The sequence below is a fragment of the Lepisma saccharinum genome, chromosome 30 (genome assembly GCF_977018435.1).
Source record: "Lepisma saccharinum chromosome 30, izLepSacc3.1, whole genome shotgun sequence".
Taxonomy (NCBI): domain Eukaryota; kingdom Metazoa; phylum Arthropoda; class Insecta; order Zygentoma; family Lepismatidae; genus Lepisma; species Lepisma saccharinum.
In genome coordinates, this window is record NC_139258.1 from 22,182,786 (window position 1) to 22,196,930 (window position 14,145).

Genomic DNA, 14,145 nt, shown 5'->3' on the forward strand with positions numbered 1-14,145 from the left:
GGGAAGTCGTCCCTCAGCCTCCCTATAGTCCAGACTTGGCTCCTCTCGATTTCTTCCTGTTTGGTCGTCTGAAGGCCCACCTGTGGGGAAAAATGTTCGACAGTGACAAGGACCTCATTTCTTGTGTGAAACAATGGTGTAAAAGTCAGCCACGTGAATTTTCCCAAAGTGCATTCAAGGCATGGAAAGAACGTTGGACGAGATGCATCACAGCAGATGGAGGCTACATTGAGTGACATGGTCTTCTAGCCAAAGGATCAAAGTATGTTCCCCTAAAATTTCATCATCATATTGCAACTAATAAAAATATTATAACCATCTGTGCAAAACTTATTGAACACCCTTTGTATATATAATAAAAAACAGTTATTTTCCTCTCATTTTAACATGTTTTTGGATGTATTTTTCAAAATTTCCTGACTTATCCAGAATTCCAAGGTCGATGGGAGGGAGCCCTGACACTGTTTACAGATACAAACAATCACTCCCCACGGTGCATGAAGTGCAAAAATGGCATTATTCTGCAAAATATTATACATGGTCTGAAGCAAACATCAAATTCAATGAGTGCAAATTAACATTACACTACAACATCCAACATAAGGTGGAAAACCAAGCTTGCAAAATCTTGTTAGCACACAGAAACGTTTATAACTGAAAAGATATCAAGATTTGAACCAGGAACCTTGCCAATGTCCCCAAAATGGTTTAATCAGAGCTTGTGACACTGACAAACCAGGGAGCCACAGTATCTCATATAAATGTTTCAACAGGCAACTGAAATTTCAAATTAAGAAAACATTGTCATATCAACTTATTTTTATGCATGGAACCTCTTTATCGATGAATTCTATGATTGCTGATGGGAATTTTACAATTCAATATTTACTTTCTCATATATATTAATTATGCTATTTTAACATGGTATTTCTTAGCCTACATTCAAGTGACAACCTACATTGTACACTCCCGTTCAGAAAAAGTGACACAATTTTAACAGAACAGGAGTGTACAATGCAATCGGAACATCCACCAAAATTGAAACCTTACTTACATTAAAATGGCAGGTATTGAAAGTATACAAGAGCCACATTCCTTTATATGGCATTATGCTTATGTGAGTTGGCATTTTTTCAGTGATTAAATTAAAAGTTTTGTTTCTTTCTTTCACAAATCATTTGCAACTCGTGTAAAAATCTAACATACGAATTTTAATTCAGAAATGCAATTTTTTATTCGACTAAAACTTAATATTTACCCAATTTTTCAAGACCAAAAAAAAAATTAAAACTTAGTGTATACTTAAAAAAACCTTGAGTACATAAAAAGTTTTAGCCTAAAAAATAATACCTTTCTTGATTTCATATATAATTAAAAAATTAAACGACATTGAATTACATGAAACGAAAAAGTAGTCTCAATGATCACACAGATCAATTATGTACAATTATATATTTGACAAACAACCACCATAACGAGTCCATGTTAACAAGTTCACTCTGTCGTAAAACACAGTGTCTTTTTTTCTTTTTTTGTAAATAACAGTCCTCGTGTGAAGAAATCAAAATGATTTCACCAAGATCAGTACAACCGCACTGTCAAGATTCTTCATCACTAAGTTTCCACTCTGCGTGAATGATGATTTGACCTTTATCTGAAAAATGTGCCATTACATAACGTGACTAAAATGTTTATGCACGTTTTTCCAGCGCCTTTGGTGCTCAAGTGATATCACAGCCTCTTTGTATGAAGACGACACGCTTCTGGGACAAAGTGAAATAAATACCTCACGTATTTCTCTTGGGATAAGAGTAACTTATATATTTTTTTTTCCCATTCCTTTTACAGATCATCGCCCGCAGCTCCCTTTAGCCTCACTCTCGTCTGCACACCCATTCCGGCACCGAGTCCCAAATCACCATCATGTAAAGAATCACTCTGTAATGAAAATCAAGAGAAGATTAATGCTACTGAAAATAGACACATCTCGACAACAATTATGCATATGAATAATTGAATTTAGTCATTACATGTATCTATAACCTACTATTACATACTCGGCAATGGCAGCACTCCTGGTGGCAAACCTAGGAACTTCCAGAGTAACTTTGTAAGAAGAACTGAGCTGATACCAATGTATATTCTAGGGATGGGCCGATATGAAATTTTGGCCGATACCGATAAAGTACAGACATTAAATTTACCGATCTGATATAAAATTAGAAGTGGTCCTTGAAGAACCTGAAAGGTTCATTGACCTCCTTAATAAATTGTTTCAATGTGACTGCAGTGCAAGAGAAGTTGAATAATTAGAAATTTACTTTTTTAGAAATTAGAGCATGGAGATTATCCATAACAATTACAACAAAATGGCAGAATTTTGCACTAATTTATCAGATATTTACTGATATATCAGATCGGTAAAATAATCTGTAATTTTACCGATACACCGATATCTGCTGATACCGATAGAGTACCGATTAATCGATCTCATCCCTAGTATATTCATACAAATATATAGGTATCAGAAAGTATCAGGTGGATTTTATTTACCGATGACTGCTGATACTTATCTCGCATTTTGCAAAATATTCTGCGATATTTTTTGACGAATATAATCAGTGATGAATTCAGGGGTGGCCTGGGAGGAAAATGCCACCTGGAAATAGAAGAGTCACCCCTCCTCCGAAAATTTCAATAACCTGGTAGAGCATTCGGAAAATAGCAAAGAAATTTGGCAACAATGGTTTCAGTCCTCTTTATAATTAAGTCAAAATAATTAATGAATTTAAATTATCGCCCCTTCTGAAAATTGCTTCATTAGTCGCATATAATAAAATTCCATTTCATTGAAACAATGAACACGTATAGAGCGGCAGGTTTGGTGTAATGTAAGCTTCCATCGTTGTAACAAATTTCAACTTCTTACAGATATTTTAATAGTTAGTCAGTCAATAATTTGTTGATAGTGATGTGCTTGTGTGGTCTTATTGAATTGATTGATTGATTGATTGAGTTGGTGTTTGTAAGACCACTTTATGCACAATAAGGCTAATCGGGACTGGACCTACAGTTTATAGTGGGATCTGAACCACTATGTGATTCCACCGGGTATCGAAGCCGGTTGCAAGGCGACGACGCTACCACTCAGTCTTATTGAAATCATGACTATGAATGTCCACCTGTGAAGTTTGATCTGCACATCTGTCACACATTCTGTAAAGAACTGAGCCAAAAATAAAATTTTCTGCTATGTACATTTAATGTTTTTAATAAAATTTGGAAAAAGTAGTATTTTATGAATACAGTAGTCACAATTGTTATGCATATTGGAGGGAGTATTGCAAACTATTATTTCAGTATTATTTCCCCTGTAACAATTTTGTAACACACTGACTAAACCTTGCTTTCCAACTGGCTTTCTGCAGGACAATGTGTCCACAGTATTCAATCCATTGCTGTTCATATCTGGCTTTCTAGACCCAAGTCTGTTGCAACTACAATACTTTCAAGTAGCTCAACTGTTCTCATGACATTTTGCAGTTCCAATAGAGGATCGAACTCAGGACCAGTAACATTAAAGTTTCACCTGCATTATGATTTTTAAAAAAATGTAATAACAGTGCTCTCTCTAAAACATCAATTAACATTTGCTTTAAAAAAAAGCATGAGAGTTAAAATACAATCATTTACTTGTGAAGCCATCCAGCATTAATACTGGCAAATTCATTAATAGGAACTCCAAAAGATGAAATATGATCCTATACACAGAGAAGAAATAATTTATATTCTGTATCTATAATTGAGAAAGGAATTGATTGATTGATAAAAGCATGGCAAAGTACAAAACATCTTAATGCAGTGACCAACACCTGTCGGGTGTAAAAAAAATCACACACACCATGGAAGACAGTAGAATCATGAACAACAGTGGGACAGGTTATGAGGAGCATAAGTACACGCTGAAAGTGTATAAAATCAACAAATTGTATAGTAGAATGTGTTTCACACTTCACGATACACCACATGATAAACACAATGGGCCACATGATGGAATAAATAATTGATTGATTGATTTGCTCTATTTTACTTCGCTTTTTGTGCCACTTTTGGCTAATTTGCAAAGTGGTGATATGATGAAATTGATGAATGGACACTCGCGAACATCCATGCCCAGGGTGGGATTCGAACCCAGAAATCTGGTGTCATAGCATGATGTGCTAATTACTCTGCCATGGAGGTTGTCCCAGGATGAAATGAAGCAAGGGATTAGAGTTGCAACACCCGACGCTAACAATAATACACCAGAAATCCATGAAGATTAGAGGCAGAGATAAAATCTAGAACCTTTAAAACGCCATACAATTCAGTAGTAAAAAAAAATGCTGTATTCCACAGGAAGCTAAAACTAACAAAGCTGGTCACCAGCAACAAAGGCACACTGAACATAATCACTGAGAAAGGAATAATCGTTTACATGTTTAGGACAAAAACTAAAAATTAAATACAATTACTAAAAATAAGTGTGCTATAAAAATTGTAAAATATATTAATTTGGACACCAACATTATGCAAACTTAAGATTGATGCAAGATATGTCCTTTACATAAATAAATACAGTAAAACCCATCTATCCCGCAACATGATGGTTCCGAGCACATTTCCGTCTTAACAGTTTTCCTTCTTATACAGGGTTGACTTTAAATACAGTATAGAGCGCTGCAGGAAATAATGGAAAGACAGATTTACATTTCGCATTACTTATAATGTAGAGTACTAATGCATGTGTGTACATGAATTAAAATGCGATACAGTCGCAATAAGCATAGCAGAGATTACAATTATGTAACTACACAACATGTTGGTACACTTTTTACAGTATTGTAAGAACGTACAGTACGTACTTATGTATCTTTTCGAACCCGGGACCCCTGGCGTCGTAGCGTGATGTGCATAGAGGGAAAGAGAAAGATTGAAAGATGGAATAAGATAAGTGAAGAAAGATTGAGATAAAAGTGAAGAAAAGAAGAAAGAAACAAAGAGATATAACAAGAAAAATAGAAAGATGACGAAAGAACAGAGGAGAAATAGACAAAGAAAGGTGATGAAAGAAAGAAACGGATGAGTATTGTAGCGCATTCTTTCATATCAACAATGTTACCGATAAGAGAGTGGCAACAGAGGCGTGTTCCACTTACAGTATGCGTATTGCATTGTTTTCTTGTGAGCGAAAAAAATAAAGGAAGAAATTTCAGTCTTACTGAAATAAAATCATCTCGTTGGTCTTTAAATGGTGTTCCGTTTCCGCGTTAAGGAGGTTTCCGCCTTAAGCACGTCATTTTCAGGTATAAAATCGGTCCGTTCTGGGGACTTTTTTCCGTAGTTACAGGTTTCCTTCTTATAGAGGTTCCGGGATATGGAGATTTTACTGTATTAAAAACAAAACACTGTATCAGTTCAATTAGATTCAGTATGTTCAGTAGGTGAAGGGCTCTTCATTAGATACCAAGGTATTACTTGAATATACTCTATCCATTCACAAGCCAACTCAATGAAAGAGGAATGTCCATTTCAACAAAGCCACATTGGACCTCCATGACACAACTCGAAGTTTATGTCGATTGATGATTTCGCGGGGAAATTTGTTAGCGAGATTGCCTGATTTGATACCACAGATTTCCTTTTCTGCAGAGAAAATTAATGATTGGTGTACACTGTGGGCCACAAAGTCATGATTGGATACTATTCATAGTATTTTATTAACATAAAAAGTTGTAAATTCAGAGGAGTGTTTATTTGTCTGGTTTCTGATAGAGGTCCATTTAAATGCTGCAGTTAAAGCTACCGTATTTCACCACATAATCGTCGCACCTTATTTTTTCAGTCCAAAAATTGGTTAGTAACCTTTCATCGGGTAATCGGGGTGTCAGATCACAAAACCAATGAGAGTGGCACAGAATCCTCGGACACAGAAGATTAAATTAAGTCCATACTTTGCAACACTAGTAAATTTTCTCAAGTGTAATATTTCAACTATAATGCACAAATCAATAACAACTAATGCGTTAATATTTCTTCACCTCGAAAAATGTTCGCTAAAGTGTCACAAAGAAATGATGTGCATCAATTTCGACTACATTCTTACTATTTTTCTACTATAATTTTAATATATATTCACAAGTATTCCATGCATCCTAATCTTGCAAACATAGTTAATTAATAAATTATTTTTAAGTACCAGTAGTACCGGCATATTTATTTAAAAAAAGAGCACCACATAATGGTTGCACCTGACTTTTTCATTAATTAATTGGCACAAAATCTGCCAGAGGCTTTATCACAATATATTAAAGATTATAACCACATCCGAGAATGGTCCAGCAGCAAGTTTCCAGTGTGGATCTCTCACCTGGTCTCCCAGATGTCCAGACATAACAAGATGCAGCAACTAGCTTTGGTTGGAAAAGGTCAGCAGAATTCGTATGAAATCAGTTGAGTATTTGAAAGGAGAACTTCTCATGTGCTCATACGAGGTTTGTCCAGAAAGAAACCTAACTTTCGCATTTGCCCACCAATGAAACAATCTGCATTGGTCAACATACTAGCACCACATAGAGGGATCCTTCAGAAGTTCTACGCCGTTGAGTGCACCAGCCTACATTGCTTAAAGTCTGCCCAGTCAAAGAATGGACTTGAGGAAATCTACACTTTCTGCCTCCAGTTCAAGGGGGGAGGGGAGCAGTGTTGCTACTGATCGCTACATGTACATGCCTCATTCCAGTCGTTCACGACACCTCTTCCTGTGAACATGTCCCCTTCGCTCGCATTTCAGGGAGAGACAGGGAATCAGAGACCCATTCACTTGCTGCACTGCGGCAACCATTAGGCTTCGCCCTACTTGACCTTGTTGAGGATGCCACCTATTTTGAAAACTACAAGAAATAAAAAAAATGGGCAATGCAGAATACCACGAGAATTTCCCCTCACCACGGCAACTGGATTAAGCCGATTGGTTCAGCTGTTCATGTGACCCTCCCTGACTTTCGACAGAAAAGACAAAAATAGAATTTCCAAGTCCATTCTTTGGGCGGAACCACTATAGTTTTCATCCTGTGTTGCATGGCAGCGGCAATTTTCTGATACACAGAAAATGAAGATACTCAAAGAGCAACATGGGTGCATCAAATCTTGTTTCAAATTGCGCAAGACATTTACAGAGATGCTCAGAATGTTGCAAGAAGCATATGGGAAACACTGTACGAGCTGGACACAATGTTATGAGTGGTTGAAAGCAGGCAGAACATCCATTGAAGACAATGCAAAGCCTGGACGGCTATCAACATCATGTGATGGCATGAATGTTTAGCAAGTGTGTGCTGTGAAGCAGGAAAATTGTCGGTTGACTGTCTGTGAAATAGCAGAAGTGGGAATAAGAAAAACATCTTGTCATATGATTTTGATGGAAAAACTCAACATGCATCGGCGTTGCTGCCAAATTTGTTTCACGGTTGCTTACAGATTAACAAAAAGAAACATGTGTTGGCATCAGAAAAGATCTTTGAGGACAATAGCTTCCTGTGGAATGTCATAATAGGTGATTTGGCACCTACAGACATATCTGTTTTGCAATAAAATCCACCCTGAAAGGATGCAGTTTCCAGTGCATAGAAGATATTAAGGAAAATTCACTCTGGAAACTGCAGGATATTCCCCAGAATGCATTCCAACAGTGGAAGAAGCATTGGGAGCACTGTATTAGCAGTGGAAGATACTAGTTTGAAGGTGATAATTCCGATTAAGCTGTGTACAGGGCGAATACATTTATTTTCAAAAAGTTCGGTTTCTGTTTGGATAAACCTCGTAATGATCATTCATAAAATTTTGAGACAGGCAAGTAAGCTGACACACATGGCGGCGAATCCAGCTTTGCACCAAGAATTATGGTCAACACAGCCAGAAGTTTGACCACCAAGAGCTGCATTGTCATTAATATTAAAGTTATTCTTGTTCTATTCCACTCTTTAAGGTATCTTGTTCAGTTATGCATTGATTACTGTATTTACTTTCACAATAATATATAAATATCCAATCATGACTTTTGGCTCACCCTGCACAAAAAAAAAAAAACAAAAAAAAACTCTCAAATGGACAATCGTAAACTCTGCACAGGGTTTCAAAACATATGTCCAAGAGTTAGATTATGTCTTGAAAATACAAAACGATACTTTTACAAATTTCCCACATTCTATTATTATTATTATTATTAAGAAAAATCCACGACTTTTCCATGCATCCGAACTCTCTGGAAGGAGTGAAAAAAACTAGTAAATAAGTTTCAGAACTTCAAATTCGCATGTTCATGTTTATTGAACATTGTTAAAAATTAAACTCAAAAATAAAACAGAAAAACATTTTTATGTGAAATATCACCCCCCCCCCCAAAAAAATGTCTCCTTATCAAAGAAATCAGTTGGGAGGAAAAAGTTTCTGGGCAATTCTATACTCAGGAAAGGTTACTACACTGATACAATTATAGCCACTTGAATCTCTATACCAATACCACTGAGTACATAGTAAGTACATCGCATTCCTATTATGTATTGATAAAGCATAGCAAAAGAAGCATCCTAAATTTGCGAGATTTGTCTATGTTCTATTTTGGTTATGTCTCCTTTCCACCTCTTCCGTTAACCCTTATCTGGGCAAGCTGTGTCTGTCGGACACTGCATTGTATTAAGTGAATCTTGCCCTTCTAATGCGAGATTTTTATGTTTCATCGCTGTGGAAGCAAGCGAGTAGCATGATATTTAACCTAATCATCATTGTTATGTCCATAATTCTTGTATTCATCATCATCGTAATTGCATTTTTTGCAGCATAGTATATGAAACACATTAGGCCAAAAGGCACTGTGAGAAAATGGTTTTATTTGCTCATGTATTTTTCTTTTTTTCTATTTTAGCATTAATAATATTTTGATGTGGTGTCTTATTAATTATTTTATTTATTATTAAATATTTGTTAATACATATTCAAGTAATATTAAAAGTTTTGTTTGTACACTGTGTCCGACAGACACTGCTTGCCCGTTTACGTAAGTGAAATGGAAAATATTTTTTTATGCCTGCCCTTCTTTATCAAAGGAAGTCAAATTTTGTGAAATGAGAAGAAAGAGAGAAACAAAAAAATCAAAAAAATATCATGTTTGCAGGAAGTTATCGTTTGGAGTATGTGACAACAAATATAAGCAACAGTGTCTGATAGACACTAGTTGCCTGGTTAAGGGTTAATTGTGATGACGAAGAAGAATAATGAACTGATACAACCACGCCTTCACCAGGGTTCAAACCTAGGACCCCTAGCTTCATAGCACATTAAGATAACCACTCCTCCACAGAGATAGAGCTTTGGTTACAGTACCACTAGTACTTATTCATGAATGTAACTACAAACCAGTTATGTGGAGACTTATCTAAGCACCAAGTTCAATCTTTCTAGTTTATGCAGAATTTAAGAACTGGACACATATGAACAGATTAGATTAGTAATTCTGTTGTTTCACCTTCTACAATATAATGGAACTAGGATATAATGCACTTAAGTGTTCTGTAACATTTTGTATCTCCTGTAAGTTTCTTAGACAAAAGCAGCTGAAAATAAAGAATTATCAAGATTTTGCAGAAAATAGAAAAACAAAAACACCAATTATGCATTTTAGTTTAATCTGACTGTGTCTGATGATGCAATACATAAAATTTAACACTTACATGTACAACTATGAAATTGAATAAGTGTGAAGACAGAGTCGTTCGGTGCAAGAAGATCTGAACGCTCGTGGAATTAGGACACAGAGAAGGAAAACAGCGGGAAGATTGATTGAGTTGGTGTTTTAAGTCAACTTTATGCACAGAGGCTAATCGGGACTGGACCTACAGTTTAAAGTGAAATCCGAACCACTATGTGCCTCCACTGGGAATCAAACCAGTGACCCCTTGATTACAAGGTAACGACGCTACCACTACGCCATTGGAGAGGCTACCAGTGGTAAGAAATGGACGGTGGGAAATTTCAAAAGTCAAGTCATTGTTTGCGATGGACTGCAGTGCCAGAAGATAAGTTACAGTCTACTTACCAACATCAATTTGGCCACCTATTGTCCTACTGTTCAAACATATATGGACAGGCATCAGAAGCGGATTGGCAGGTGATTGGGGGGGGGGGGGGGGCATTCCCTGATAATCCATAAAAATGCCTTCATTTTATCCACAATTCAGCATCTTACAAGCTGTGACCTATCACAAACGTTCATACCATCAAACAAGAAATGTTACTACGTGTGATAGAATGTGCTATTTTTAACAGTGGATAAAACTAATTTTCTGCACAGGACAATATCTTGCATTATATTATATTAATATATGTATGATAATGGTACAAATAATAAAACAGGGTTCCAGCTTATTTTGGCAAAATGTCCAAACTTTTCCAGATTTCTACATAGGTCCAGAACTTTCCGGACCAGTATATTGTTTTAAATTTACTAATAAATGAGTGTGAATAAAACATAACACATTTTTATGAGAAATATCTTCTTCCAAAAATCAGTTGGTGGAAAGAGTGAACCGTATTTCCAGCCTTCAATCATGGCAAGGACAAAATAACATGTACTTCACTTGTGAAATGATTTCCCTGACTTTTTCAGCACTACCAGGTTAATTAAACCCTGTATGAATAACATGAGTTAACATTAGGGTTAATGTTAGTGGCCCCCTGAATAATTCAATGCTAATGATGCCTATGAATGAATAACTTCTTTGCTCTTAAACAAAGTACATAAAGAGTCAATTAAGCTTTCATTATTTTTACATTTAGTATGAAAATCTGAAAACAAGTGAGGTGCAAGCAGGCTAAAAGTGAGTTAAAACATTGAAATGATAGAAAGGAACATACTCTTTGCTGTACCAACAGCTTGTTGACCTTTGCCACAGGGGTTTGAGTTAATCTGGAAAATAAAACGGCATCAAAAGTCAAGCCAGTGGAGACAAAAAGCATGCGGTTGTTCAAAAAAAAAAAAAAAAAAAAAAAAAAAAAAAAAAAAAAAAAAAGCATCAAGCAAGGATTAGCTATATACATACTGAAATCTGTTAAAAAAAGTACATAGGAAAAATACAAGCCAAAGAAATTACTATCAAAGAAAATTAATATATGTATATAAGATATTTTGCTGTGCAGGCACACTAATATAGTGTGTACATATACATATGTTAAGGTATTTACACTAGTAAGCTGGTAATTTTCAATCAAAATGCACTCCTATTGGAAAACATTATAATGGGAATAAGGTCAAAGGTAAAAGCAATAAAACTATACATAAAAAAAGTTCATTTAGGTTGAGCCACACATTTCATGACTGGTTCCAGACTGAACATTGCTCAAGTTTTAAACACTTTCTTGAATAATGAAGAGGTTTTCTTTGGATTCAACCAGGTAATTTCCAGAGGTTGGAAGACATTTTCTTGAATATTCGTAAAACAATTTTTGGTAATCTGAAAAAATGCAATGTTAAAAAAAAAAAAAAGTTTTTGTATTTGCAAGTGAATATTTCAGTTCAACTGTTTTGTAAGAGTTTCGTTTACAGTTTTTAGCATGACCCCCCCCCCCCCAACACCTTTCCCACCCATGTTTTAATTTCCGGGCTGGTTCCGAAACATATCGGAAAATGGTTCCGAAACGTATCGGAAAATGGTTCCGAAACATATCGGAAAATGGTTCCGAAACATATCGGAAAATGGTTCCGAAACATATCGGAAAATGGTTCCGAAACATATCGGAAAATGGTTCCGAAACATATCAGAAAATGGTTCCAAAACATATCAGAAAATGGTTTGAAACGCAGGACTTGAGGGGAAGTATCAACTTGCATGCACAAAAACTTTTTAATTTTTCAGATTGTTCAAATTTTGAATATCATGATTAGTACAACAGAATTAATATATTTATCTACACATCTCAATCACATGTCAGAAGCGGGTCCACATCTCATTGCCACAATGTTTTGCTTGCTTTTTACTGGACCAGATACTGACAACGACCTAATGTTCAGCAGATTCTAGAATGTAGAATGCTATATTTTTTCTTGGGTAAGTTTGAATTGGCACACAAAATTTCACGTTTAACATATTGCATGTATTTTACATGTATCTGCGTATTTACTTACATAACATTAATATATTTATGAAGTGTAAGGTTTTCATGGATTTGTTTGTGTTGCATTTAGTACTCCTATTGTTTCCAGGCTGGGAAGTGTAATCAAAACTATAAGTAGAATCCTACAGCTCATTCTTGGCCCCAGTGTGGCACATGCTCTTGCAATTTGGGCAGTCAGGAAATCAAATGAGGTCTATTCCACACAGAGCTTGAATGTGTGACTCAACTTTTATTCTTCTAGTGACAAGACTAACAATAAAATATCTGCATTAAATAATTCTGTATAATAATTATATAAATATTATAATAATACATGCATTGAAGATATTTTCATCTGGCATAAAAACTTAGAATTATGAAAAAAGTATGGTAATATATGCAGAGGACAAACTAGTTCAACATGCGCACAAAACAATTCAATAAAGGTTTTTCACTACATGTAGGTATATGCATGAAATTTCATTACAATCAAAGTCCTAAATTCCAATTCCATTACCATTAAATTGACGCTCCTTTGAAAAATGAATTCCTAAATTGATCCATATTTTAATTGCATGCGAATTTTATGTTCTAAAGGTGTTTTATATTAGGACTGGGATTAATGAACACAGTATTAGAAAATGTTGACATGTTAATGTATCAGTAAAGTTGCTGGCAATTTTTAATTGGTTCTATATGCCATTCTACTACGGTCTTCACAAGATCTATTTCCCCTTCTTTTGTAAAATATTTTTCTCAATTATTCTCGACCTATGGCCAAAGTCACCAGTAACGATGACATATATTAATAAAAGGGTGAAGTTGCATTATATGTACTAATACAATTAAAAATATATAAGTTTGCCCTATATTAGTAGATTAGTCATGGGCACAATTTTTATATTTGCACTCATTACTTGTCATTTCAAAATAAAAAAAAATAAGAAACAATCATCTGAGAACTGCATTGTTCATACAAATGCAAAACAGAGTAAATATACATGCATGACGTATTCCACCATGTTATCTGGTTTACCAGCGTTAAGCCAACTTTTTTCACATATCTAGAAATTGCAGGAAAAATTGAAGTTGTGGGACATCTGTTCTTGTTTTACTATATATACCAAAAATAAGAATTGGTGTGGTAAACTACATCAAATTTTCAGAATACACAACAGATATATTTTAATCACTATTTTCATGAATGGGTTCAATTTTACACAAGTTGACATCTGTATCATCAGTGTTGCAGTTACTGGTTTATTCTTATAATTCCCCTTGGCCTAAAAACAGAGGTTTGTAAAACTGCCACTTGTGCTTAAAAAATATTTCTTACATTTTCTCTTACATGTCAAAATTTTGCTTTACGCTCAATTTCCTGACTTTTGAAGGTGTTTTAAAATAACTTTCCAGTGCACGCTGATGATGATTTAACATACTAACAAACATGTCTTATGGTTACTATTTCATCAAATGATCCCAAAAAAAATCGATGACTTTTCCAGGTTTTTGAACATTTTTGCAAATTTCTCTCAGACTTTTCACTCCTAAACTAATTTCCCTGACTTTTCACTCCTAAATTGATTACCCTGACTTATCCAATCCTAAATTAATTTCCATGACCTTTCCACTCCTAAATTTATTTCCATGAATTTTCCACTCCTAATTTGATTACCCTGAATTTTCCACTCCTAATTTGATTACCCTGAATTTTCCACTCCTAATTTGATTACCCTGAATTTTCCACTCCTAATTTGATTACCCTGACTTTTCCACTCCTAAATTAATTACCCTGACTATTCCACTCCTAAACTGATTTCCCTGACTTTTCACTTCTAAATTGATTACCCTATCTTATCCACTCCTAAATTGATTTCCATGACTTTTCCACTCCAAAAGACTTTTCCACTACAAAATTGATTGACTTTTCTAGGTATTTGAACATTTTTGCAAATTTCT

The 14,145-nt window shown here is 35.1% G+C and overlaps 1 protein-coding gene across 9 annotated transcripts in view; it reads right to left on the reverse strand.

Annotated features, from left to right (window-relative positions):
• Window positions 1-977: 977 nt before the first annotated feature.
• The window catches only part of Nhe3 (Na[+]/H[+] hydrogen exchanger 3), a 219,157-nt gene continuing 205,989 nt past the window's right edge, over window positions 978-14,145 (reverse strand). For 6 of the 9 annotated variants that reach the window (XM_083115382.1, XM_083115380.1, XM_083115381.1 and 3 more), the window contains one exon: window positions 978-1,938. In XM_083115382.1, coding sequence (XP_082971508.1) covers window positions 1,843-1,938 — 96 coding nt within the window. In that variant the 3' untranslated portion in view covers window positions 978-1,842. Of the gene's footprint in view, window positions 1,939-10,950; window positions 11,003-14,145 lie in introns of all 9 variants that reach the window. The other 3 variants (XM_083115376.1, XR_014441004.1, XM_083115377.1) reach the window with 3 other exon arrangements.